The sequence below is a fragment of the Xiphophorus maculatus genome, chromosome 20 (assembly GCF_002775205.1).
Source record: "Xiphophorus maculatus strain JP 163 A chromosome 20, X_maculatus-5.0-male, whole genome shotgun sequence".
NCBI lineage: Eukaryota > Metazoa > Chordata > Actinopteri > Cyprinodontiformes > Poeciliidae > Xiphophorus > Xiphophorus maculatus.
Genome location: NC_036462.1, coordinates 3,535,812 through 3,563,015, shown reverse-complemented (window position 1 = coordinate 3,563,015; position 27,204 = coordinate 3,535,812). Strand labels below are relative to the sequence as shown.

Below are 27,204 nucleotides of genomic sequence, written 5' to 3'. Positions count from 1 at the left end.
GGCAATGGGTTAATGTCCGTTTGGTATCTGGAGACTGAGCCGTTTCAAAAACCTCCCAATTGTTACGTCACATTCTATGGGCATTGTGCCGTTACCTAGCAACCCCCGCCAGGCCAGGCCCGTTACCTAGCAACCCCAGCCCCGCTTAATTCTAACCGACCTAAAACAAGAGAAGTTTAGTCTGATTTGACTTCATACCGTGAGAAAAAAATGTTTACAGTTTTTTATTAGGAGTATGAAACATCTGGTTTCAACTCTAAATAATGTTTTCTAATTTTAGGCTTTAAATCAAACGTTAGATTGCACTTTATTACAGGTTGAACATCAAACTCTTTCAAGGATTTGAAGCAGCCTCTGTGACGTAGAAGTTGAGTGAATTTCAAACCTCAGCAGTAATCTCAGTGTTACTGGGATGAAATGACAGCAACTTTCCGAGTCTCACCGTGTTTGTGGACTCCTATGAGGAGAGACTTGTCAGCGTCTGCGTCCCACCAAGTCACTGGAATCTCAATGTAGTCGATGTCAGGTAGCGACACCTCCAGCTTACTGTCGATGCACAAATAATCAAGCTGTTACCGTCTGGATCTGGACCATTTATTGACTAACAGAGTCCTTTTGTCTTGATTTCATTCTACATCCGCCATGTTTGCTACGTACCTGGCAGGTACCCCCTCCTGAGATTGATTGGCAGCCTCACCCAGAACCTCCACCTTCAGGTAGTAAAGCATCCTCACCCTCAGCAGCACCCTGTGGCATCAAAGTAAAAGTGGCAAAGGTTGGAAATGAAAACTGAAGCTAAAGCTAATTTATCATGTGAAGTGCACTGAGAGGAGGACACCAGCTGCTCAAAATGAGTTTTATTTAGCTGGACTGAGAAAAGGTTGCAGCTCTTCCATCTTATGTTTCTTTAAAACTATCTAAGATAGAGAAAAACCTTCTAGCGTTACTCAATCTGAGCTCCTATACTGACTTGTTGCAGTGCTGTTTGAGGTGTTTCTTGTAGCTCTCGTCCTGAAGCACCACCTCAGGGTTACAGTGGACCAGCCAGTCAACGTTTTTAACGTCGGGAACGTTCAGCTGATTCTTCAGCTTCTTCCCCTTCCTGCCCCGAGGAACCGGAGCAGACAGACCTGCGCACCCAAACGAGACGCATTAACCTGAACTGGTAAAAATAAAGCAGAGCGCGTTGCATGTGGGCGGAGGAAATCTAACCCGAATGGTTGAGCAGCGCCTGGTCCTGTCCGTCTTTAGAAGGAGAGATCAGATCCCAGATGAAGCTCTTGATCTTGTCGTCACCTTTGTAGTGTTTCAGGCAGTAAACCAGCAGAGCCCTAAAGGATAAAACAGTCAAACTATGTCTGAATGCTTTCACTTAAAACAAGGAAAGTTCAAGCATTAACAAGGTAAGTTTTCAGACGTTTCCAGACTGTGGAGATAAAAACAATGCAAATGAACCAAAAAGAAACATATTTGTTATTACTTATTAACGCAATTATTTTTGGGACAGTTTTCTACATTCAACAACAGGGACAAGTTAAACTAAAATATAAACAAAACAAAAAACATCCCTCAGTTTCAACAACTATGTTTAAAGTACAGAACATAAAATGATCATTAAGCTACTAGTAATAATAAATATTCATTACAAATTGTGTTAAGGGAAATTGCTTTCCTGCTCAAATTAAATATATCACAATATATCAAGAAAGTTGCGAAACATTTCCAAAAAACTGAGATTTTCTTTCATTTAGCAAATAAAAATAACTACTGTTGATTCTAACTGACCTAAAACAAGAAAAGTTTAGTCAGATTAAATCAGACCTTAAATGCAAAACTCACGTTTTACGCGTTTTTTTTTCTTTCTTCCATTTGGGTTTCAACTGCTTGTAAAACCAGTCCAAGTCACATTCTATGGGCCTGTGCCGTTACCTAGCAACCCCAGCCAAGCTTAGCCCGTTACCTAGCAACCCCAGCCAAGCTTAGCCCCTTACCTAGCAATGCCAGCCAAGCTTAGCCCATTACCTAGCAACGCCAGCCAAGCTTAGCCCATTACCTAGCAACCCCAGCCAAGCTTAGCCCGTTACCTAGCAATGCCACCCAAACTTAGTCCGTTACCTAGCAACCCAAGTTGAACTCCAGAAAGTTTGGGCAGCTGGTTTTACTGCTACAAATCACACACTAAGACACAACATTCAAAAAGGTTGTAAAAAAGCGCCGCCATCCTACAACGACTTCCTGCCGTCGCCTTCAGGAGTAACATCTGGTCGATGTTCTGGCAAATCTTCTGTCATTTATCAAATATTAATAATTTTGGTAATTCTAACTGACCAAAATCAAGAGAAGTTTACTCTGATTTAACTCACAGTGAGAAAAAATTATCTGTCTTTTTCTTAGATGTATGAAAATATTTGGTTTCAACTGTAAATAATGTTTTCTAAATTTAGGCTTTTAATCAAAAATTCGATTACACATTAGTACAAAATTGTTCTGTTTGAATATCAAACACTTCCAAGGACTTTATTAAGAACCCAAGCTCTTTCCAAACCTTGAAACTCATTGAAATTCAAGCACTTTGAAGGATCCCAGGAGTTTTTCTTACCGACAGATCACCTCCATGTCTCGCTCCGCCAGGTGCCATTTAAAGCGACCGTGGTTCAGGATGTCCTTCCACCGACCCCAACTGGAAACCAAGATTCAGATAAACAACAAACACGCCGCTGCAGATCTCACACGCTCTGAAGCGTCAGCAGGAAACATTGGGAGAATTTGGGCGTCGTACCCGAAGATCAGGAGATTCTTCTCGACCCTGAAGCATTCGGCGCGGAGGTACCGCCGGGCGCGTTCGCCAAGGCGACGGGTCCGACACGGCCGCTCCTCCGAGTCGCTGTCCAGCTCGGAAAACTCCATCAACTCGTCGTCCTCGAAGGAGTTGTAGTGGCGGGTTTGTTTCCTGACGCGCGGCGTGTCGATCACCAGGGACTCCTGGACGGCCAGAGAGAACCGGAGGAATAAAAGAGGAGAAATCTGGGCTGGGAACAAGACTTGCATCTCAAAAGTCCAGACTTTGTCGCAGTAAAACTTCCAGAGGATATGGTTGTTTTTTATTGATTCAATTTTAAAGCACAAATACAAAAGTTGTTCACCATAAATTCATGGCAGATCTCCCTACAGTGTCGGAAAAACAGAGACTATTAAGTAAAATTCATATTTTTTATATTTTGGTTCTCACATTTACGTTTCAACTGTTTCTAAAAAACAGCCGAACATTTAAAGGAAAAAAAGAAAAACTGATGTTTTTTTGGCAACAAGTTAACGTTTCTGATTTCTGGAAAATGAGTCAATTCAAAAACCTTCTTTTTCAAGAAAGCATAATAAATAAGATAAGATAGATAAGATAAATCTTTATTGTCATTGTCACAAGGACAACGAAATTCAAAAGGTGCCATCAGTCGGTGCACATGCCCAAAACCAAAAAATAACTGTCTCACAATTCACACACAACGCAAGAATCAACAAACAACTGGCAAAAAAAAGAAAAATAAGAACAGCCACATTCTCACATCCATCATTCATGATGATTAATGTTTGTTTTTGATTGCATTTAGTTTTGTTATTGCTATCAGGTAGAAACTGTCTCTGAGACGTTGGTTCTGGTTCTGGTTGCTCTGTATCTTCTGCCTGAAGGCAGCAGTGTGAACAGAGAAGGTCCGGGGTGAGAAGTGTCCTTTGTGATGTGTTGTGCTTTTCTTAGACAGCGGTCGCTGTGCAGGTCCTCCAGTGAGGGGAGAGGGCAGCCAATGATTTTTTGGGCTGTATTCACAACCCTTTGGAGAGCTTTCCTTTGAGCCGTAGTGCTGCTGTTATACCAGACGCAGATACAGTAGGTCAGTATGCTCTCTATGGAGCACTTGTAGAAGGACACCAGCAGCTTCTCCTTGATGCTGTTCCTCCTGAGAACCCTCAGGAAGTTCAGTCTTTGCTGGGCCTTTTTTATCAGCTCCAAGGTGTTCATGTTCCATGTGAGGCCCTGCTCAATGTGGACCCCCAGGAAACGGAAATCAGCTACCCTCTCCACACATTTTCCCCCAATGGTTAGTGGTGTAATGTCCGTTTTATTCCTCCTGTAATCTATTATGAGTTCTTTTGTCTTTGAGTTGTTGAGGAGCAGATTGTTCTCCCTGCACCACTGCAACAGCCGCTCCACCTCTCCCCTGTAGGCGGACTTGTCGCCTCCTGAGATGAGCCCCACCACTGTGGTGTCATCAGCAAACTTGATGATGGTGTTGCTGTGGTGGGCAGAGGTGCAGTCGTATGTGTACAGACAATAGAGCAGGGGGCTCAGCACACAGCCCTGTGGAGAGCCAGTACTAAGGCTGAGGGCAGTGGATGTATGTTTTCCCACCCTAACTCTCTGCTGTCGGTTGGTCAGGAAGCTCAGGATCCACATGCAGGTGGAGTGAAGGAGGCCCAGGTCCCCCAGTTTGTCTACCAGTCTGTGAGGGAGGATGGTATTAAAAGCAGACCTGTAGTCTACAAAGAGCATCTGCACATAGCTCCCCTGCTGCTCCAGATGTGACAGCAGCATGGAGGGCCGTGATCACAGCGTCCTCTGTGGATCTGTTGGCTCTGTAGGCGAACTGGTGGTGTTCAAAGCCAGGAGGGAGAAGTGCTGTGATGTGACCCCGGACCAGCTTTTCAAAACACTCCGTCACCACAGGGGTTAGTGCCACTGGCCAGTAGTCGTTGAGGCAGGAGATGTGAGGTTTCTTGGGTATGGGGACTATGGTGGAAGATTTCAGGCAGGATGGGACTGTAGACAGGGCTAGGGACTGGTTGAAGATCCTGGTGAAGACTCCAGCCAGCTGATCGGCGCAGTCTTTCAGGACACGTCCAGGGACGCCATCAGGTCCAGCAGCCTTCCTTGGGTTGACAGCCCGCAGTGTGCGCCTCACCTCGTGCTCCTCTACAACGAGGGGTGTGGTGTTGTGGGTCGCTTGGTGTAGTGTGGCTGCCTCTGTTGGCTTCACCTCAAAGCGGGCAAAGAAGAGGTTCAGCTCCTCTGCCAGCGTGGCGTCGCCTTCCGCAGCTGCGAGGTTGGTCCTGTAGTTGGTGAGATGCTGGATTCCCTGCCACACCTGCCTGCTGTTGTTGCTATCAAGGTAGCCCTCTATCCTCCTCCTGTAGTCAGACTTAGCCATTCTGATGCCGCTCTTCAAGTTAGCTCGGGCTGTACTGTAGACGGTCCTGTCCCCAGACCTGAAGGTGACATTCCTGGTCTTTAGCAGTCGCTGGACCTCCTGAGTCATCCAGGGCTTCTGGTTTGGGAAGACCCGGATGCGTTTAACCACAGCTACAGTGTCAATACAGTTCTTGGTGTAGCACAGTACACTGTCTGTAAAAACCTCCAGGTCCTGATGTTCAAAAACATCCCAGTTTGTCGAAACAGTCCTACAGCTGCTGTGTCGCATCCTGGGGCCAGGATTTGATGGTTTGGTGATGGTTGGAGCAGTTTTCCTGAGGGGGGCATAAGCAGGAATTAAATGCAGGGACAGGTGATCCGACTGACCCAGGTGAGGAAGTGGTCTAGCCCTGTAGCTTAGCTTGATGTTGGAGTAGACTTTGTTCAGAGTGTTAGCCTCTCTTGTAGCACACTTTACATCTGGTGGAATTTGGGGAGCGCCGTCTTCAAGTCTGCATGGCTGAAGTCCCCGCTATGATGTGCACAGCATCTGGATAGATCCTCTGCTAATGCTGCCATGCAAAAGTCCAATAGCTGTTTTAGCATTAGCATCCGGGGGGATGTAAACAGCGGTTACCATGACTACGGTGAACTCTCTGGGGCGGTATATTGGTCTGCATCTAACAGTCACATACTCCAGGTCTGGGGAGCAATGGCTGATGACAGTCGCTGTGTTAGTAACCAGGTGTTGTTCAGGTACACAGAGCCCTCCTCCTCTGCTCTTACCGGAGTCCTTCGTTCTGTCGCGGCGCTGTACTGTGTAGCCTGCTAGCTCAATGGCAGAGTCCGTTACGTCTGGATGCAGCCAGGTCTCCGTGATCAGAAGAATACAGCTGTCCTTCACTGCGCTGTGAGATGCAGCCTGTAGTCTCAGTTCATCCAACTTGTTTGCCAGGGATCTGGCGTTGGAGAGAAACAGGCTGGGGAGCGGTGGTTTGTGTGGTTGCCTCCGTAGCCTAGCTAGCAGGCCGGCCCTGCAGCCCCGCTTCTGCCTTCTCTCTCTACGCCGCCGTTGCTTCCCCCCTGCTGGGATGGTAATCCACGGCGCGCCGGGGCTCCTCGCTATGTCCCCCGGAATATTGAACAAGCGTTGAAAATCAGCTGTAACATCTCGTTCGTAGCGGGAACCGATCGTCAGGAGATCGTCCCGACTGTATATTTTGTTTATCCGACATGACGGAACACAAATCAACACGTACACAAGCAGCCAAACATAGCATAGCACCGACCGAGAGAGCAATGGGCCGCTGCAACTGCGTGCGCCGCCATCTTGAAAATCACCTTTAAGGAGAGTTAGATGTAAAAATGTAGGAATGGCTGAACTAAAGGATGGAAGTACTGTTGGATGTATGAATGGTTAGATGTAAGAAAAGGACAAATTTACTGTTTGATGGACGGACATACGTATGTATTAATGGATGGATGGGTTGTTGGACGTACGGATGGATGGATCTCACTGAAACTCCTTAGTAGATTCAAATATTTCTCATATAGTCAGACAGACGGTGAATACAATCCTGAAAACTAAAACCTTTTTGCTCTTTCTTCTGTTCTCTAAACTTCTCCAAAGCTGGAAAACAGTTCAAATTTTCCAAACTGCAGAAATCCAGCCGGTCTTGGGCCTTGAATTCCCAATATTTCCATCCAGGTGAAGATGCAGGACGTTTTAAAATGCTGGTGGCTTTAATCTCTCCTAAATTATACTTTAGCCCCACTGGGTTTTCTGAATTATGTGTTTTAAATAATTACATTTTTTTCAGTAAGTACCAAATCTATTCAATAATGCTGGTAGCAAAACAAAGCTAACACTTGGCAGAGTCTATCAGAAGTTTTAAGTGTTGCAGCAGCTGATAGCGTTTCAGAGAAAATGAGGATCAAACATAAAATTATTTGGATTTTTTTGACACTTGCCTGAATTTGTTTTGCATTACACAGGATATAAACATTTTAGAGATATCATACCTTCTCTGATCTGGAGTCGATTTCCACCTCAGCGATTTTTGCCCATTTCTGCCAGAAGTTTGGATCGTCTAAAGAAATGTCCGTTCTGTTGCCGGACGACACAAAGCTGGCCTGAAGAAGAAGAAACGAAAAAAAATCTTAAAACAGTCTTATAAGCAGAATTAATAATTTTAGCAGAAACATTTGAAGTGTCAGACCTTTGCAAACGTGGAGCCTTTCCCTTCAGACTGGATGGTGATGGTCTGCGTTCGCCTCTGCAGGATCTGATCGATGTCTTCCTCGCAGAACTTGGAGCCTTCGTCTTCTTCGTCCATCAGCGCGCCGTACGCTCCCTTCTTCAACAAATCCTCCACTTCCAGCTTAGAAAGCTGCTGCACCTGCAGCACCAAACAAAACACTGAAATTCAAGAACTTCTCAAGCATTTTCAAGGTAAGTTTCCAAGCTGTTACAGCACCACACTTTGGAGACAAAAATAAATCAAATAAACTAAAACACGGTCTCAATTCAATATTATACGGTGTCATTTATTACTAGTTTAAATAATGTACTGAGACAGTATTTTATATTCAACAGCAAGGACAAGTTGAACTAAAATATAACTAAGTTTTACGCTTTGAAATGTCTTTCTTATATCCTACACAGCTGAGAAAAAAAACCCTCATTTAATTTAAAAAATCCTCAATTTAAATATTGTTGTTTAATGTATGAAATACAAGTCAACCTTTATTTCAATTACTCAGATCAAAAAGTCACTGAGCCATTAAGAATAATAAATATTCATCACATAGAAACAATCCAAGCAAATCATGTTAAAATAACCTTGTTGCTCAAATGAAATGCTGGAATATGGAATGAAGAGGAAGTTACGAAAAACATTCTAAAAAACTGGGCTTTTCCTTCACTCAGAAAATAAAAATAATTGTTGTTAATTATAAATAACCTAAAACAAGAAACATTTCGTCTGATTCAAAGGGAGCCTTTTATGTAAAACTAACTTTTTACATGGTTTTGTACATTTGGGTTTCACCTGCTTCTAGAAACAGCCCATTCTATGGCCATTGGGCCGTTACCCAGCAACGCCAGCCAAGCCAAGCCCCGTTACCTAGCAACCCAAGTGGAACTCCAGAACATTTGGTCAGCTAGTTTTACTGCTATAAATCACATACTAAAAGACAACATACAAAAAAGTTGTAAAAAAGCGCCGTCAGCAGTAGCAGCTGGTCGATGATCACATGAACTGTGTGATGAGGAAAAAAGCGTTTTGTGAAACACACTAGTTTCAATATGACAACAAATTTATCCCAGCGCAAAACTATTGTATGGAGAAACAAGATTTTTTTTTTATATTGTGTTTCCATTAAACACATTTCTTATCATAATTCTAATTTAAGTGATTTTACGGTTAATGGAAAAGTAGCTAGTGTGGAAAAAATTATTTTTCTTAGTTGTATAAAATTATCTGGTTTCAGCTGTAAATATTTTTTTTCAAAATTTAGGTTTTCAAACAAATATTAAATTGCACTTTATTACAAAACGGTGTAGTTTGAATGTCAAGCAATTTAACAGAGAACAAGCACTTTCCAAACCCGTCGAACCCTGAGCTTTTCTTCCACTTCTTTTGTCAATTCAGACTCTCACCCCGTTGAGGCTTCCTTTGCGGTTGATGTCCTGAAGAACGGCTTTGTCCAAACCCAGCTTCAGGCTGGCCTTGTCGAACATTTCCCTCTCGTACGAGTTTCTGGTGATCAGTCTGTAGACTTTCACCGCTTTGCTCTGTCCGATCCGATGGCACCGAGCCTGAGCCTGAAAGAAAACCAAACATAAAAAACCCAGACAAATCAACATTGGTTTTGCAGAAATGTAAAAAGAATGTGGTTTAATTGAATGGACCAATGGACCAAAAATAAATTCCAGCCTACTGGGATTTATGAAATTCTGATTTTTTTCTCAAAATGTTGACTAAACTCAAAATTCGGACTATTTTCTCAAAATGCACACTTTATTGTCATAATTCATATTTTTCTCTTTCCAAATACTGAGTTTTTCAGTATTCTAGATTGTTTCTCAAAATTTTAAAATTTTCTCAAAATACTAACTTTTTTCTTCAGAATTCTGACTTTTTCTCAGAATTTCAACAAATTTTAAAATTCAAAGTTTTCTCAAAATTCTGACTTTTTCTCAGAATTCACACTTTATTGTCATAATTCATATTTTTCTCTTTCCAAATACTGACTTTTTCAGTATTCTAGATTGTTTCTCAAAATTTTAAAATTTTCTCAAAATACTAACTTTTTTCTTCAGAATTCTGACTTTTTTTCCCCTCAAAATTCTGACAGTTATCTAATTTTTTTTTTTACTAATTTCAAGATTCCGACATTTGTCCAAATTCTGACTCTTTTCAGTGGCACTAATAGTCTTCCATAAGCCATATAAACATGTCTTAAATAAAACAAGTAGCAACTAAAGCAGCAGTTGACATCAGAACTTCTCTCTCAGGGCTTCTGACTGCCCAGATTCAGCCGGTCCGGTCCAGTCTGACCCAGTCCAGTCCAAGCCGGTCTAGTCCAGTCTGGCCCGGTCCAGTCCAAGCCGATCCGGTCCAGTCCCAGCCGCCGGTCTAGTCCAGTCTGGCCTGGTCCAGTCCAAGCCGATCCGGTCCAGTCCCAGCCGCCGGTCTAGTCCAGTCTGGCCTGGTCCAGTCCAAGCCGGCTCGCTGACCCACCTGCAGGTCGTTCTGCGGGTTCCAGTCCGAGTCGAAGATGATGCAGGTGTCGGCGGCCGTCAGGTTGATCCCCAGGCCTCCGGCCCGGGTGCAGAGCAGGAACACGAAGCGGTCCGAGTCGGGCTTGCAGAACCGGTCGATGGCCGCCTGCCGCAGGTTCCCTCGCACTCGGCCGTCGATGCGTTCGTACGTGTAGCTGAACGAACCAGAAGCAACGAGCAGATTTACACAAACTGTGGCTGTTATTACCTGTGGTTTTCTACACTGCACTGTGAAAGTTATCGTAGCTTAATTATTAAATTACATTTTTAAAATTAAAAATAAAATGTCAATAATCAATAAATACTCAAATTAAGTAAATAAATACCCCCATAAAATAAAGTTTCTAAAAATAAAAATTGTGAGAACTTATTTTGTCAATCTCAATTTTATTTATTTCAAGATTTATATTATTTTTTTACTGTTTATTATTTTATTTTGTTAAGCTACTTTACATATTTCATTACTTTATTACTCCATTTTTAATTTATTTATTTATATACACAATAAATAAATAAAAACTAAACACTACATAAAAAAAAATATTTTTTTCCCCACATATATTTAGCTCTATTTTTTTCATTAGGACATTTAATTGTTATGGCTTGATATTAATAAAGTTTGAATTCTAGTGAACATGTAACACTGGAAGACATTTTAAATATCCAAAATAAACAAAACAACAAATAAAATGAATTATGAAGTGTCTGTAAGCAAATTGTCCTTCAAAATAAAAGCCCTAGTTGAGACCAAAGCACCAGACTGAAGTCTTATCAACCGGTTTTTAGTAGAAAGGGAGAAAAATAATAAATCATGAAATGGAAACTATTGAGTTTAATTATTTATCATGTGATTTATCGATTCAGTTGGACAGGCCTGTTAATCAGAGTCTGCCTGTGATGATCCGGCTCACCGCCTCTGGATGAGGTAGTCCTCCAGGATGTCCAGGCAGCGGACCATCTGGGAGAAGATCAGCACCTTGTGGCCCCCCGACAGCAGCTTGGGCAGCAGCTTGTCGATCAGAACCAGCTTCCCGGCCGCCTGGATCATCGCCTGCAGCTGGAAGTCGGGCGCCTCCGGGCTGTGGCTCTTCCTGAAGCTTTCCAGAATCTTCTCCTCCGCGCCTGAAGGAATCGGTTTGAATAAAAACGTTGTGGATCTGAACTAAACTTGCTTCATAAACGAGGCACTACCTGTGATCAGGTACGGGTGGTTGCAGCACTTTCGGAGCTCCATCATGGTGTTAATGAGGTTCGGCATATTGTGTTGGTTTGCTCCTTTAGACAGGAAGGAGAAGTTCTTCTCCAGGATGGCCCGGTAGTATTTCTTCTGGATGTTCGTCAGCTCCACCTGGACACACAAAAAAAGCTCTGAAAACGACCAAAATAAGGAGAAGACTTAAACCGTCCTCAATAGAAACCCCACAACTGCAACAAAAATGTACCCATCAGGATGTGGAGCCATAATAAAGTTTTAGGCTTTTGATACTCAGAAATGTCCTTGTTTTTCTGAGATTTTACTCCAAATGTTTTGTTTCAACTTTTCAAACTCTGATATTTCTTTGTTTTTTCTAAGATTAAACTCAGAAATTATCTTGGGAAAAAAAAAACTTTAACATTTCTGAGTTTGAAGAGTCAAATAATTTGTATAAAAAGCAGCAACATTTCTGAGCTCCAAAAGTAGTAAATTTGTGAGAAAACACTTTGAAGAAACTTGAAAATTTCTAAGTTTCACAAGTTGAACATTTTAGACTTTTGAATCTCAGAGATTTCCCTTCGTTTCCTAGTAATTTTCTGAGATAAATGTCAAAATTTCCTCATTTTTTCTTACAATTTTCAACTTTTCTAACTCAAAATTTTCCTTGTTTTTTCTTAGATTAATCTAAGAAATGATCTAGGAAAAAAACATGGAAATTTTGGAGATTCACAAGTTGGATTTTTTTTTTACCCTCCAGGGGTTTTTTGTGGCTCTAGTGCCCCTTATATGAAAGTAGGCCGACAGGAAAGGGGGAAGAAAGGAGGGAAGACATGCGGCAAACATCGTTGGGTCCGGGAGTCGAACCCGCGACGAGGACTTAAGGCCTCCAAACGTGGGTCGCGCTATCCCCTACGCCATCACGGCACGCACACAAGCTGGACATTTTTGACTTGAATCTGAGAAACGTTCCAAAAATTTAACATTTTCAACTTTTTTGATCTCAGAAATTGTTTTTTTTTTCTAAAAAATTATTCTGAAAATTTCTGAGTTTTCTCTCACAAATTTACAACTTTTCAAACTCAGAAATGTTTTTGTTTCTGTCTTGAAAATTTCTGAGCTCAATCTCAAAATGTCTTGGAACTTTGGCAGAAATTTACTTTCTATCTTGCAAAAGTGCTACGTAGAGGGGTGAATTAGCAGCTACTTAGCGTTAGCCTCAACCGCTTTGAGTCATAGAACGTAATGAAGACGCACGACAGAAAAAAAGTGATGAAATAGTCCTCCATGACAAAATTTACAGCACAATTACATTTTTTAAGTTATTTAAGACATTTTACAGTCTTAATGTTAGATACATGAATTTAAGACGTTTTAAGGTACACTAGATGCTAGGTTTGTGCTAATATTTCAGTTTGTTTTTCTGGATGCAGACAGATCTGAACCTCGATGATGGTTTCCTCTTTAGGCGCCAGATTTTTCTCCACATCGTCCTTCAGTCTCCTCAGCATCATTGGTTTTAAAATTGACTGAAGCTTCTTCACCTGTCGAGGAGCAGAAAGGAGATAAAACCACAAACGTCAACGTCGTCCTGGCGTCCTCGGTGCCGACCCAGAACCGTGCGGACCCACCTGCTCGTCCGTCTTCAGGTCTCCGAACTCCTCCAGGAAGGAGCTCTCTGAGGGAAACTGCTGCGGCTCCAGGAAGTTCAGCAGACTGAACAGCTCCTCCACCGAGTTCTGCAGCGGCGTTCCAGTCAGAAGCACCTTGTGTTCCTGTCAGGAAACGGACCACAACATGTTTCACAACTCGCATCACTGCCGGAGCAGCTGGAGACGCTACTGAGCGTGTGCGTGCGGACGCTGACCAGGTTCATGAGCTTCAGTCCCTCCAGCAGCTTGCAGTTCCTGTTCTTGAGGCGGTGGGCCTCGTCGATCACAACGCAGCGCCACTGCAGCTTCTTCAGCTCCGGGCAGTCGGCCATGATCATCTCGAAGGTGGTGATCAGGCCGTGGAACTTCAGCCCGCCTGAGATCGTGTTGCCCTGCAGCAGAGGAGCCACGGCTCAAATTTAGGACTTTTAAAGACCAACATTAATGAAATTTAAGTCAAATGTTTTGTCATCAGAAGCGATTCCATTACAAATGTGCACAGAACTTTGATGGTCCTGCGCTAATGTTGAAAAAACACAATTGTCATTAAATAAGAAATGCAATTAAAATCACACATGAAGAATTTTGTTAACGTCATTAAAAAACTTCCTGTCGTGTTTTTCATCATTTCTGCCAGCATTGACATCCGGTTGTAATGTATTAAAGTCAACTTTTAAAAAATGAAATGACGGCGTTTTAAGGAAAATGGTGAAGATGAACGTCTTCGCCAGCCAGTTTGCTAGTTCAGCCACTTGGCTAATTTATCAAACTGGCTAAACTAGCTAACTGGCTATGGAGCAAAAACCATAGCTAACTGGCTACTAATGTAGCAAAAAAATCTCATAGCCTAACTGAAGCTAATAAGCCAATAGTTAGCAGCTAGTTAGCGGTAGCCTCAACCGTCTGCGTGCGACTCAAACTTCTGCCTGACTGAAAAGTCCCGTGACATTTTATGGCTTTAGTTTTAGCTGGATGAATTTCTGGACGCCACAGAGGCACAGGTGACCTTTCACCTCCTGGTTTCCTACCTGCTGGTCTCTGTAGAACATCTCGTACTGCAGGATCATCTGGCGGCTGATCTGCGAGCCGTGGTACACAATGACGTTCATGTGCGTCCACGTGCGAAACTCCCGCTCCCAGTTGGTGATGGTGGACAGCGGGGCGATGATGAGGAACGGCCCGCGGATGCCCATGTTGAAGATTTCGTACAGGAACGTGATCGACTGGATGGTCTTCCCCAAACCCATTTCATCTGCCAGGATGCAGTTTTTCCTGAAAACGAGCAGAAGGTGAGCGGGAAGAAAGAGGCCAGAAACTGGAAATGGCTTCCCAGTGGGTCTGGGCGCTCACCGGTTGTACCAGTTGAACATCAGCCAGTTCATTCCCTCCAACTGGTATTCTCTGAGCTGGTTTCCATTCCGGTAATCTCTGGAGCGATCCAGCTTCTGCCATTTATCTGGAGGTGGGCGTTCCTGCCAGACGAAAAATGTAAAATAACGTTTCCAAGATTAGTAAACAAAATAAAACATTAGAAGAACTTTAATTTTACACATTTACACAAGTAAAGAAACAGTTATTTTATCACATATTGGTATTTTTATTTTGTATTAACATTTTCTATTATTCTAACCATCTTTAAATTCATTTAGTTACCTTTCACTTATTAATTAATTTATCTATTTTATTTGTTTATCACGTTTTATGGCCGATTAAAGGAAAGTTTTTATTTATTATATTGAATGGGCTGATTAAGAGGACATTTGGGTTTATTTTTTGTACTTATTTATTAATTAATTTTTTATCTATTTGTCATATTCTGTGGGTTGGTTAAGAGACATTTTAATTATTGTTTTTATTTATTTATTTTATTATTATATTTACATTATATAGACTGATTAAGTTTTTATTTGCTTATTTATTTCTTTATTTTTATTTATTTATTTATCATATTTTATGCTAAAAATAAGTTTTTATTGTGTTTATTTTTACTTATTAGTTTTATTAATTTATTTGCCATATTATATGGGTTGGTTAATTACAAGAAGGTTTTTAATTATTCACTATTTATTAATTAAATGGTTTTTATTTTCCATACAAGTTTTTATTTATGTTTCTTATAGGTATTATTAATTATTTTGATAATTATGCTGTATTGTAATATTTTTCATTTATATCTTTTTATATTCATCAATTTACTCTCTTTATTTTGACTTATTTCTCCATAGATATATTTTGTACTAATTTTTGCACTTATATTTTGTTCCTACAGTTATTATCTGCAGTTGATGTAAAACGATGGTTATTTTAGCCAAACAATGTATGTAAAATAAAGCTAGATAAAATAATAAAGTGTATTTGAGGGCCTGAATCAACAGAGATCTGACACAGCTGTGCTGATGATATTCACGCCGTCACTCGTCAGGACTTGAACGTCGTTCCTTTAAATTTCCGTTCCTCTCACCATGTGCCTGAGGTCCGCCGGCCGCTTCTGGATCTCCTCGAACTCCCGGATCTTCTCCGGGTCCAGGTCCTCCTGCAGCTCCCAGGTCGCCTCCTCGTACGACAGGCTGCACCACTTCACCAGGTAGTGGGTCACCTCCTGCAGCCGGGCAGAAGCACACGCTGCGTCGCCACCCTCAACAACCTCCAGGAAATAAAACTGCCTGTCTGGGAACGTACCTCGCCCGTCTCTGTATCCGTGGTAACGGCCACTTCCAGGACGCGGTCGACCTCCACGTAGTCTGGGTTGAATATGTCGTCGTCGGGCTGAAGGAGAAAAACGGAGACGAATGACAGTTTGGTCGCTGCAGCCAACGATCAACTCAGTGATCAAATATTCTGGTGATTAATCAATTATTTGGAAAAATTATTGATATTTGGCACTTTCATTTCAAATGCAGTTGAACTAATAATTAAAATGATATTTTAAACAATAAATGCAGTAACAGTATTCCTTTAATAAACCATCATTTGTAGCTTAAAACAATACTTCTACCATCAGAGCTCAGGCCTTTCTGCTTGACTTCACATCAACACATTGTAGGGATTTTCTGTTGATTATTTTTTATTATTAACTGCAAATGAAGAGGAGATTAATTTACAGAATCTGAACAAAGTGGAGCTAACTCTGCCACTTGAGGAGTTCTGGTTAGAACAGATTAGTAAGACTTTTCATCTTTTCCTTATTTGTACAGTTTTTGGCTTAATTTCTGCTCTGAGTGTGTTGTTCTATACAGCCTTTTTTGAGTTTGTATAGTCTCACTAATGATTAATCGAATACTAAATGAGTTGACGATAAATTCAACAATTGATTAATCTCTTCAGAAAGTCAGGAAGTTTCACCTCAGTGAACAGGTGCTTCATCTGAGCCTGTTTGGTCCTGAACCGTTTGATCTTCTGGTGGATTCTGGGATCTTTCTCCAGCTCTTCCAAAGTGGCCCATTTGCAGTGCAGGTAGGAACTACAAGCGTAAAAAATAAAAACAAAATTATGATTTAAATCATGCAGCTTTCACTCTGTTTTTCTCCATTTGGACACAAAATCAATCAAATTCATTATGAACTAATGGCAGAAACTTACAAAAGAGGAAAAACTCTAAAAAAAAATAAGAAATCTGACCTTTTTATCAGAAATCCAACTTTTGATCTCAGAAAAAATTAAATCACAATTCAGAGAAAAGACAGAATCCTGAAAAATCCAAATTTTAATTTTTAAACTCAGGATTTTGAACCAGCTAACTAGAATTCTGAGAAAAATGTCAGAATTTTGATAAAAGTCAGAATTTTTATTTTGATTAAAATAAAATCAGATTTCTGAGGTTAAGATGAGAATTTTTTTCAGTAGCTCTATTCCCCTTCCATAGATATTTCTACATAGATTCCCCTTTTTAAGTTGGATCATGAAGCAAACAATATAATCTGGACGGTTGGAGCAACTCGTTTTTATCAATTCACAGATTTTTCATGCAGGAGGAATAAAGTCTGGAAATCAAAAAAACTTTACATTTTAAGTCAGACGTTGAAAAAAATGTCTCAAACCGTAAATGCTTTGGAAAGGCATCAGCTGTTGTAACTACAGCTACATTTATTTGCATGATTTCATCCATAAATGACAGCCTATAAACATGGCCACTCATCATTATGAATAATAAAGATTTTTACAAAAACAGTTTTCCTGCAACTTTATGATGCACAAATAAATTATTCCTAACAAAGTGGAGGAAAATGTAAAGTTTGAATCCATCCAGTTATGTTTTATTCATTATCCTGTGAGAATGAATTACAGAAAACAGAATAACTGCTGAACAGAGGAGTCTCCAGAGGCGCTCTGACTTTGGGAGCTAAAACGTTTCCTGAAGGGATAAATAACTGCTGCCTGGGAACAGCAGTCCCCCAAAACCAAAAACCACAACACAGCATTTCTAAACACAAACTGCTGTTAGTGGGCAAAAGCCAAAAAAATGTCATAAAAATGGTTAACGAAGGAGATTTAACGGAGCTCAGTTCAGGTCTTAAGGTTCCAGTCAGACATAGAATATCCACATAAAAACTGCTTGAAATGTTTATTTTTTAATGAATTTATTCAGGAATAACTCGGGATTCGCTTTGATTTGTCCAATCCCTCAAATTCAACTGATCGCTGCAGCTAAACTCAAACATATTCACAATGGTGGCCATAATTTCGCTAACAGCAGAGCTAATAGCATTTGGCGCTAATGCTAACTTTGAAAACTTTTAGCTGTACAACATTTACTACTTTCGCTACATGGTTGAATTTTGTGCTTTAGCATTAGCTTCCGCTAAGTACCGTGTTGGTTTAGAGCTTTAGCATTAGCGGAATAATGTTTGTGATCAGTGCAGCCATTTTCAAACTATGTAATCTGTAAAGTTAAAGATAATTGAGGGACACCTTTTTTCTTCTATTCAAAAGTTGTTGTTTTGCTAAATGTTTTCACTTTCTAAAAACTAAGAAAGTGAAAAAGTCTGAATTGTGCAGAAAACAAGAAGCGTAGAACATTTCAGATCTGAGACAAAAATTTTAAACTTTTTTTATGTTTATTCTACAAAGCAAGAAAAATGGTTGATTAAAAAATTAATACTTTGTGATTTTAGACTTTGTGTTGTCTGTTTCTTTTTTGAAAGTGAAATTTTTTTACTGCATCAACCTCCGGGTGGAAAAGCAAATCTGTGCCGAGTTTGGTTGGAAGTCGAGGACCGCAAAACATCACTTCAAGGGCCGCAAACGGCCCACGAGCCACACTTTGGACACAACTGGATTAGTGTTTGATATTCATGAATGTCATGTCCTTTCAAGAATAACTTTAACTGGGGCGTGTCGTGGTGGCGTAGGGGACAGTGCGACCCATGTTTGGAGGCCTTGAGTCCTCGATGTGGCTGTCGCGGGTTCGATTCCCGGACCCGACGATATTTACTGCACGTCTTCCCTCCTGTTCTTCTCCGTTTCCTGTCAGCCTACTGTCATATAAGGGACACTAGAGCCCACAAAAGACCCCCTGGAGGGGTAACATAGAAAAAAAGAATAATTTTAACTGGCATTTTCTCCGTTTCTTAGTTGAATCATTAAACAAATATTTTAATATTTATTAAATCTGAAGAAGTTTGGATTTATTTTGGATTTTCTCAAATATAAAGCAAAAACAAACTTACTCAAAGGCACAAACCCCCACTGGTATATAGTTAAATATCCTTAAATGTGGGTTTTTAATACTTTCTTAATAGAGTGCAGTAAATTAAGTCAGCAGAAGTAGATAAATAAACCATAAATCGGAATATTTGTTTTTAATATTGAACAAAATCAAAAGTTGATAAAGAGACTCACAAATTTCTGTATTTGACATAAAACTCCTCCATGTCCTCCGTTTGGTCCTCTGATGAAGTCTTAAGATACAAATTAAATGCACATTCTTAGGAAAATCAATCAACATTATTTCTGACATAAAAGTAATTCAAAATCTGGATGTATTCAGGATTTTAAGTAAAGGTAGATTTTTTTTTTACCTCTTTCTTCATTTGTCTGACAGCCAGAATTTTCTCGATGATGTTGGCCTCGTCCTCTGGAGGTTCCTGAGACACAGAAACAATAAAACTACATTCAAACGGAAGAAATAAGGAAGAACCATAAAATAAACTGTAGAAAACAACTAGAAACATTTAAACCATTAAAATCCGAAACCAGGATGAATCTTTTTAGGGCTGAAACGATTCCTGGAATGGTTCCAGTTGCTCGATTATTAAAATTCCTTGAGGAAAATTTCCCTGCCTCGAAGCTTCGTTAATTTATGTTTTATTATTTAGCGCACCGTGTTTCGGCCGGGACATTATTTGCGTTACGCGGAGCTCTGACTTCCTCCTCTGAGTTGTTGGCGAAAGCTAAGTGTTAGCAGCAAGTTCAGCCCGTGGGGATTTTATTGATCCATGATAATGTCCAGGTTTTCATCGTTTTTTGGGAACCAATAAGCATCTTTAAAATGACTGGCGCCATGCCTGGAGTACGGCAGCCTTTCTCCTCCTGGAGCTGCTGGTTCAGAGCGAACAGCAGGAAGAGCTGCAGGTATTAATACAGGTGAGCTGATAGACTGAACACGGCGGGCGGCTGAGTAGCTGATGGTTACAGTGTAAGTGTAGCTTTACGGACGAACCGCACAATAAATTTCATATCATCCCGGTCTGAACAAACGGCTGGCAGAGCGTCATGGCGGTTCATGGCTGTAGACGAGTTTCTGAGTGTGACGAACGAAGGTGCCGTAAAAATCCTGCAATATGTTTGTCTTACGTTCGTCTCCTGGTCTACCGGTCGTCTTTACCCCCAGACTTACGTTCGTCAGTCCCCTGGTCTATTTGCTCCCCTCCACCCCCATCTGTCGTTCGCCTGCCCCCCCATCCCCAACATCCCAACTCCAGGCGACATTTCCCGTTTTCTCAAACCCAAAGCTTGACAGGTATGGGGCAAGGTGAGCATTCATCTATTAAACATAAACATAGAGATGAATACATAAACTAAAAGCTGGAGCATAGACATTTTTTATAAGTGTATTTGTGAGCCTGCCTCTTTATTATTAAATTTAATATAATTTCAGATTTTTGTATTACTTCAGGTTAACTTAGAAAGTGATCTATTATTATTACAGGTTAGTTTTCTAAACTACAGAAAAGTAACTGTTAGGGAAGCTCAAATATGAAAAATTGGACTGATATCGATATCCGATAGTAACACTGGTGTTGTGCCAGATTTACCAATATTTTATTTTATAAATTTTTTTATCCAATTACTCGATTAATTGAAAGACTAATCGATAGATTACTCGATTACTAAAATATTCGTTTACAACAGCCCTGATCGTTTAGTTTTTTCCAGGCAGATTTTTCCGGACCGGACCAGAAGTGTGAGCGGTGTCGTACTTCTGCCTGCCATGCCAGAGCCGTAGCGTTGAGCGCCGAGATGCGTCCGGCTCCCAGAACGGCGATCGTCTCTCCGTCGTCGTCCACCACCTTGAAGTCCAAGTCTTCGTTGTACTTCCTCCTTTTGACCTGTCGACCCGAACGCCGCTTCTGCAGAACGGGCCGAGGACAAAACAAATAAAGCTAATTCAAAACACTTACTGGACACAGCTCCTTCAGACTTTCGAAGGTTCCTTGATCATGGTAGGAATAAATAAACAAAACAACAAATAAAATGAATTATGAAGTCCCTGTAAACAAAATTGTCTTACAAAAAATGTAAGCATGTTGCAAAAAGCATTAAATCAATTAACCACATAATAAATTAAAATAAGTTCAATGGTTTCCATTTGCATGATTTATCGTTTTTCTCTTTTGTCTCTTTTTACCAAAAACTGGACGACTAAAGTCTTCAGTTTGGTGTTTTGGGCTTTATAAATCATTTTATTTGTTGTTTTATTTATTTTGGATATTTAAAATTTGTTCCAGTTCCAGTGTTAAATGTTCATTAGGATTCTAAGTTTATTGATCTTTGAGTATAAAATGTTCTGCCATTATGGCGCCATTACCATTATATTACTTGAAAATGGTCTCAAAACAACAATATTATAGTTTATCGTAATAAATTCTGGCACAATTCAACTAAAAGGCCTAGTTGAAACCAAAGCACCAGATTGAAGACGTTTATTACCCAGTTATTGGTAAAAAAAGAAAAAACACTAAATGACACAAATGGAAGTCATTAAGCTTGTTTTAATTTATCATGCCATTAATTGATTAATTGCTTATTGTGACCCGTCTATTAGTAACCAATTCAGTATTTCCAAGTAACTTGACCAACACTAGAAACAGGTTACAAAAAGTCATAAAACTTGACTTTGGAATATTCTTATTTTTAGTTTATTGTTTAGTTTTACTTTATGCATTTTGTTGTGTAGTGTTTATTTGTGTGTTCCTCCTGAACTCACAGCGTTGTCCAGGGGGTCCTGGCTGTCGTCGCCTCCCATGTTGAGCGCCGACGTTGAGGTGGCGTCGTCGCTCTCCGCCCCCTCCTGGACAGCCAGGTCCTGGTTTCTCCTCTTCCCTTTCTTCTTCTTCTCCAGTGGCGCCGCACCTGGGTCTCTGAAGGAACAACAGCATTGATTCACAACCGGAACGTTAAATAAGAGCGTAAATCTAAATATTTAGCTTTGTCTTCAGTTCAAAAGCTGGGATGAGAAAGAAGAAACGAGACTCACCACTCTGAGCATTTTCAGCTAACTTTGATTTGCCTTGTTGCTGAAAATGTGCTACATAAATGAAATTACATTTCCTTACCTTAACCCTAACTCACAATGAAACAGTATTGTTATTATAGTTGGGGTGTGGAGGTAATCCATCTATAGACCATCCAGTACAGTTTACATTTTTGAGTTTGTTTTGGTATGCAAGTAATTCTTCAAATTTAAATTTTATTTAAATCTTATAAAAATAATAGCACAGATGCATTTTTAAACATTTGACCAAATGTTCTGGAACTTTGCTGGGTTGCTAGGTAACGGGCTGGGTCTGGCTGGCGGTTGCTAGGTAGCGGCTCGTTACATTCCGGAGGTTTCTAAACCGACTCCTTTCCCAAAAAACATTAAGTTATTTCCAAAAAGCTGAGTTACCTAGAATAAATTTTTTTTAAAAACCATGTAAATAATAATAATAATAATAATAATAATTGAGTTGGCAACAGAAGTGACGACAATACATTTACACTTATTACCACTGATGGACGCTAAGAAGCTAGTTAGCCAGCTAGCTAACAGGAGTATAATAGCAGCTAGTTACTGACTGCCTCACGTCACAGAACACGAGTCAAACTTTTGCCTGATATAAAAGTTTCGCAAGAAAAACTACGTACGAGTTCAAATAGTCCTGCCACAATAAAATTTAAGACCTGTGATTAGCATATTTAAGGCCAACCTGTTTGGCCTTAATTATGCTAATTTAAGACATTTTAAAGCCTTAGTTTTAGATGGATCAATTTAAGACTTTTAAGACCTGAATTTAAGACTTTTCAAAAGACTTGCAGACTGCTTACTGATATATATATTTTTTGTGTAAATATGGCAGCAAAGTTGCTAAGTTGTGGTGATTCTTGTTAACCATGCAGACGTGAGCTGGTGGCCAGATCTCTTCACTTTATTCTCTGAGGTTTGCTTTGCTTTCATTCCTTTATTTTTACTTCATTACTGTCTTTCATGCTTGAACCACCTCTCTGCTCCTGATAAGATTAGTCATATCATGATTTTAGGTTGTTAAAGAGTCGACACTCTCAAATCCAAGGTGTAAAACTTAATTATGAAGTTGTACAAATATTAGTTTCTGTAGCCTGAGGAAACAAACAGCTCCTAAATCTGTTAGCAGGCAGCAGCTGGCTGAACCGGGTTGGTTGCATCTTTTAGGATCCTTCGGGCGCTCTGAAGACAGACCATAATAGTCTCTGATGAGTTTAATGATGTTCTGAGCAGTTTAATTTACCTGCTGTAAAATCTGCATCTACATTCAGACCCAGTTCACGACTTTATGCAGGATGGGTTCTGCTCAGGAGTTTGGCTCCTTTAAGCTTCATTTAAAGTCGAGGAATTAGGCTAGTGACAGGAACTGACTGACCAAAACACTCAGAAATCTGATCCTTTTCTGATCACTGAATGCACCACACCGAAGCTCTGTCAATAACACTTTTTTGAGGGAAGAAAATACACTTAAAGTTTGGTATTTTCAGTATTAGTGAAGTTTCTAATAAAGGGGTATCTGCAGGTTTTAGCAAGTCAAATTTAAGACTGTCAATGTAGGGATTGGTTGGGAGACTGCTGCATTACAATCAAGCATGGCAAAAACTGTCAATGTTTGTGGCTTTTGACAGCAACTTTAGGTTTCACACACTGAATATTGCTCTCTTAAAGGGGTAGTAACATGTAAAAATAAACTTTTACATCATGTTATTCTGTCATCAAAAGCATACCTGGAGTGTTGCTTTCATTCTTTCACACATGTTTGAGAAATCCTTTTGTCTCCATAGCAACCATTGAGTTGTGCAAAACACCTGGGTGGACCTAGCCCCGCCCACGAGGTGCAGCTCCTCCCCAACTCAGCTCCTTCAGACTAGCCAGCAGCAATTAGCAAACACCTGTTTGAAGTGCGTATCAGCTGAGCTCACTATAGGAGCTACTTCTCAGTGAAATGCTGGTAAAGGCATCATTAAAGGGTTAATAGAGGAGCCATGTTGTGACAACGTCCTGTAGGTGGAGCTTCAAAAAGGGCAGGAGTTTTTAATTATCACACTCATTTTCATTTATCATGCGATTCATTGACATACTTCTTATTGTGACAGGCTCACTACGACCTGTCTTATTTAAGCAAGAAGATAATTTGCTTTTAACTAGATGTAAATATCATTATAATGAGTTTATGAAAGCAAAACGCAGCAGACTGAGCTATAAATGCACCATGTGTCACCAGCTTCACTCTGAAGCCCTGGAAGCACCTGAAACCAACCTTTCCAGTTGTGCCCTTTGTTGGTTATTTGAGTCATACAGCTTGATTCTGCTTTTCCAAGCTTGTGGTTGTTCTTACTTGGGTTTGCGGCCCCTCTGCTTTGGCGCCGTGGGGGCTGCAGTCTTGCTGTTGGCCTGGCCATGACTCTTCCCGTGGATCTGGGCGGCCTGGCTGTTGTTTACTTGAGGCCCTGCTGCAAGAGTGGGACACTCGTTAGTCCAATAAAATCTGTTTTTGGACTGGAGATGCTGTAATTTGAATTTCTAATTTTGAATTAGCTGAGTTTGAGGAGAATGTCGCCAATTTAAAACATTTGATAGTAATCTACATTCTAGGTAAAGTAAAATAAAACAAAATATTAGGTTTTGAAATGTCTCTCAAATACACCCAATACACCTGACTGGTCTGAGAACAAAATATTAACTTAGCAAGAAATTCCCTAATTTCAGTAACATTGTTTAACATAAAAAATATACGGCGATCAATAAGTCATTGAGATGTTAAGAATAATAAACATTCATTACATTGAAACAGTCCAAATAAGTCATGTTAAGGTAAATTATAATGGTAATGGTAAATGACACTCAAAAGTTACAACAAAATAAATAAATCTAAAAAATGTCCTTGCCAAGTTCTCTACTAATTAGCAGATAGAAAAAAATTTGGTTATTCTGACTAAACAAAAACAAGAAAATTGAAATTTAAACACTTCCAAGGATTTCAAGAACCTGTACAAAACCCTGCAACTAGGGCTGGATGGCATGGCTGAAAAATGACGATGTAAGCGTTTCATATCAGTCGATATCAATAATTATTGATTAGTTGTTTTATTTAAATACCTGAAATACTGTCAGACTGGTGGCGTAACCTTTCCTGTTTTATCCAGTTTTCTCTCCACGATATTCTTTATTTTTTGTCAGTTATGAGGCACAGTGGCAAAACCTGAAACTGCTGCTGCGCAAGTTACTCAGCAGGTTGTTGCTAGGCAACCAAAGAGTGACAGAGTTAGTTGATGCCACCACCATAGCTTAGCTAGTCATGAGAGGATGAGTCTTTCCTCTGCCTCCTTCCCAGAATGCTTTGCAGTTCTGGATCAGAGTTCAGTTGAAATTGTTGAATATTATATCTGACGAATAATCAGATGCAGATGCAATATTTATGGTTTAGATTTTTCCGGCGCTAATTACGATATAAGAATTTCATGTCAGTAGATGTAGATAATTATTGATCTGTTTTTTTATTTTAAATATCTGAATATCTGAAATACTGCCAAACACTGCCGTGACCTTTCCCAGTTTTATCCACAGTTTTCCCTCTACACAGCTGTTGCTAGGTAACCAAAGATTGAATGAGTTGCTAAGTAACGAAACGATTAGTGAGTTAGCTGATTCCACCAACCTAGCTTACTTAGATAGCAGTGAGAGGTTGAGCGGCTAAAGCCTTTCCTCTGTCTACATCTCCCAGAATGCTTTGCAGCTTTGGATCAGCATTCAGTGAAATTATTGATTATTCTTTTTTTTTTTTTTACCCCTCCACGGTTTTTTTTGTGGGCTCTAGTGTCCCTTATATGGAAGTAGGCTGACAGGAAAGGGGGAAGGAAAGGGGGAAAGACATGCGGCAATCGAACCCGCGACGGCCGCATCGAGGACTCAAGGCCTCCAAACGTGGGTCACGCTATCCCCTACGCCACCACAGCATGCCCGTTTATTGACTATTCCATCAGATATTATTGATTTATTGTTCAACTGTAGCTGCAACCTAAACGCATTAATAAAAATGAAGCCATTTTGGACGTTTCTACAAACCTTGGTTCGCCGGGACAGGAGGGAGGACCTTAACCTTCGGTTTCCGACCTCTTTTCCCAGGAATTTTGACCGGGACTGGAACCGGTCCAGAAGCCACGGGCGGCTCCGAGGTTTTCCCACCTGCCGCATTTCTGGGATCTGCACCGCTCTCCTTCCGGCTGCCCTTCCCCTTGGTGCGCCGCTCCTTCCTCTCCTTGCCCTCCTTCGGCTCTTTGCTCCTCCTCAGCGTCAGCACAGTCGTCTCCTTCTCCTCCTTTTGTCTCTTTGGTTTGCTGCTCTCCTTCTCCTCCTCTTCGGCTTCGACTTTCTCCCACTGCCTCTTGTCCTTTTTCTTTCGTTTCTTCTTCACCCTGCCCCCACCTCCTCCCTCATCTTCCTCATTCAAGGAGGCATGGGACCTGGCGGCGTGCAGGCCGACCGCCGCACAGTGATTGGCTGTTGATGTGCTGCCCACTGGGGTGAGGATCCGGAGCTGTTGCCTGGAGCCGACGACCAGGTGTCCCCGAGGGATTGTGGGAACTGCGGTTTGTGCGATGCTGCCTTGGTCCGAGGCGGCGACGGCGACAGCGGGGGAGGCTGGAGGCGGCGTGTGCTTCGGGAGGCCAGTGAACATCTGGAATCAGGAAAACAAAAACACAGATGAGCACCTGAGTCAAGTCGACCTCACCACCTTCTTCAAATTTAACAAAATTGGTGTTGAACATTGACCTGCAAAAATTTTAATTTGTGCCGCTATCCTTTTAAATTTATTAATAAATGTTTCCAGAGGTCATGAAAGGTCATCCAGCCCAATTTCTAAGAATCAGATTTATGACCTCCTGTTATAAAAAGCTGAGGTTTGTCACTTAACAGCAAATGTTTGCTTCCATGTGAACTTCAAAGTTGGGAAATTTCACAAAACATCAATAAACAGTTTAAACAGAAAAATAACATGGATTTATTTGCTTGAGTAAAAAAAGCTTAGTGGGACATAAAGGTGTAAAATTCAGCAATAAAACTAGAAACAGTCAAGATTGAAAAATGAAAAGTGACAGGAGGAAGGATCACTATATGCTATAAATGTCAAACACTCAAAATTTAAATAAACTAATCCAAATGATTATTTATTACAGAAAGCAGTAATGCCTATAAACAACAAGCACAAAATTGAAAAAAAATGAACGTTATTACAATAATCCACAGGGCAGAAGGTGAATTTAGGGAATAAAAGCAACTAACAGTAATACAGCTTCTAATTAAGTATCATCACCTGGTGTTACGATAAATCAATTAATCGCACGATAAATTAAAACTATCGACGTCATTTTAATTATCGGCTCTTCCAGCCCTTTTCTCTTTCTGTTAATGACACTCAATGAAAAAAGGCTCAACTCCGGTGCTCTCCACTGACCTCTGACCTCATTTCCTTAGTGTAAAGCCCAGCCGATTGTCGGCCCATTTTCAAACCCTGACAGACCGCACATTAGCCGACAGAAATCCTAGGTATAACGGTTTGATCGGGTTCGTTCCTGCCGTGTGGTGTCCAACAATGGGCACTAAATAATGGCTACAAGTTCAGTGAACTAATTTTAAAACCAGGCATTAATCAATGCTTTACTACAATCTACC

General features: G+C 40.6%; 1 protein-coding gene across 7 annotated transcripts in view; it reads right to left on the bottom strand.

The window, feature by feature from the left end:
* chd6 (chromodomain helicase DNA binding protein 6) overlaps window positions 1-27,204 on the bottom strand; it is a 66,284-nt gene that overhangs the window by 18,363 nt on the left and 20,717 nt on the right. For 6 of the 7 annotated variants that reach the window (XM_023324714.1, XM_023324713.1, XM_023324719.1 and 3 more), the window contains exons 3-28: window positions 25,597-26,209; window positions 23,870-23,984; window positions 21,235-21,388; window positions 20,228-20,377; window positions 18,827-18,892; window positions 18,648-18,706; window positions 16,152-16,269; window positions 15,489-15,575; window positions 15,271-15,408; window positions 14,160-14,281; window positions 13,838-14,081; window positions 13,025-13,201; window positions 12,789-12,932; window positions 12,603-12,701; window positions 11,157-11,313; window positions 10,877-11,087; window positions 9,925-10,120; window positions 8,841-9,005; window positions 7,399-7,578; window positions 7,202-7,312; window positions 2,780-2,982; window positions 2,600-2,680; window positions 1,213-1,331; window positions 971-1,130; window positions 658-747; window positions 443-546 (exon numbers count right to left, since the gene is read on the bottom strand). In XM_023324714.1, coding sequence (XP_023180482.1) covers window positions 443-546; window positions 658-747; window positions 971-1,130; window positions 1,213-1,331; window positions 2,600-2,680; window positions 2,780-2,982; window positions 7,202-7,312; window positions 7,399-7,578; window positions 8,841-9,005; window positions 9,925-10,120; window positions 10,877-11,087; window positions 11,157-11,313; window positions 12,603-12,701; window positions 12,789-12,932; window positions 13,025-13,201; window positions 13,838-14,081; window positions 14,160-14,281; window positions 15,271-15,408; window positions 15,489-15,575; window positions 16,152-16,269; window positions 18,648-18,706; window positions 18,827-18,892; window positions 20,228-20,377; window positions 21,235-21,388; window positions 23,870-23,984; window positions 25,597-26,209 — 4,063 coding nt within the window. The remainder of the gene's footprint in view (window positions 1-442; window positions 547-657; window positions 748-970; window positions 1,131-1,212; window positions 1,332-2,599; window positions 2,681-2,779; window positions 2,983-7,201; window positions 7,313-7,398; window positions 7,579-8,840; window positions 9,006-9,924; window positions 10,121-10,876; window positions 11,088-11,156; window positions 11,314-12,602; window positions 12,702-12,788; window positions 12,933-13,024; window positions 13,202-13,837; window positions 14,082-14,159; window positions 14,282-15,270; window positions 15,409-15,488; window positions 15,576-16,151; window positions 16,270-18,647; window positions 18,707-18,826; window positions 18,893-20,227; window positions 20,378-21,234; window positions 21,389-23,869; window positions 23,985-25,596; window positions 26,210-27,204) is intronic. The other variant, XM_023324718.1, reaches the window with a different exon arrangement.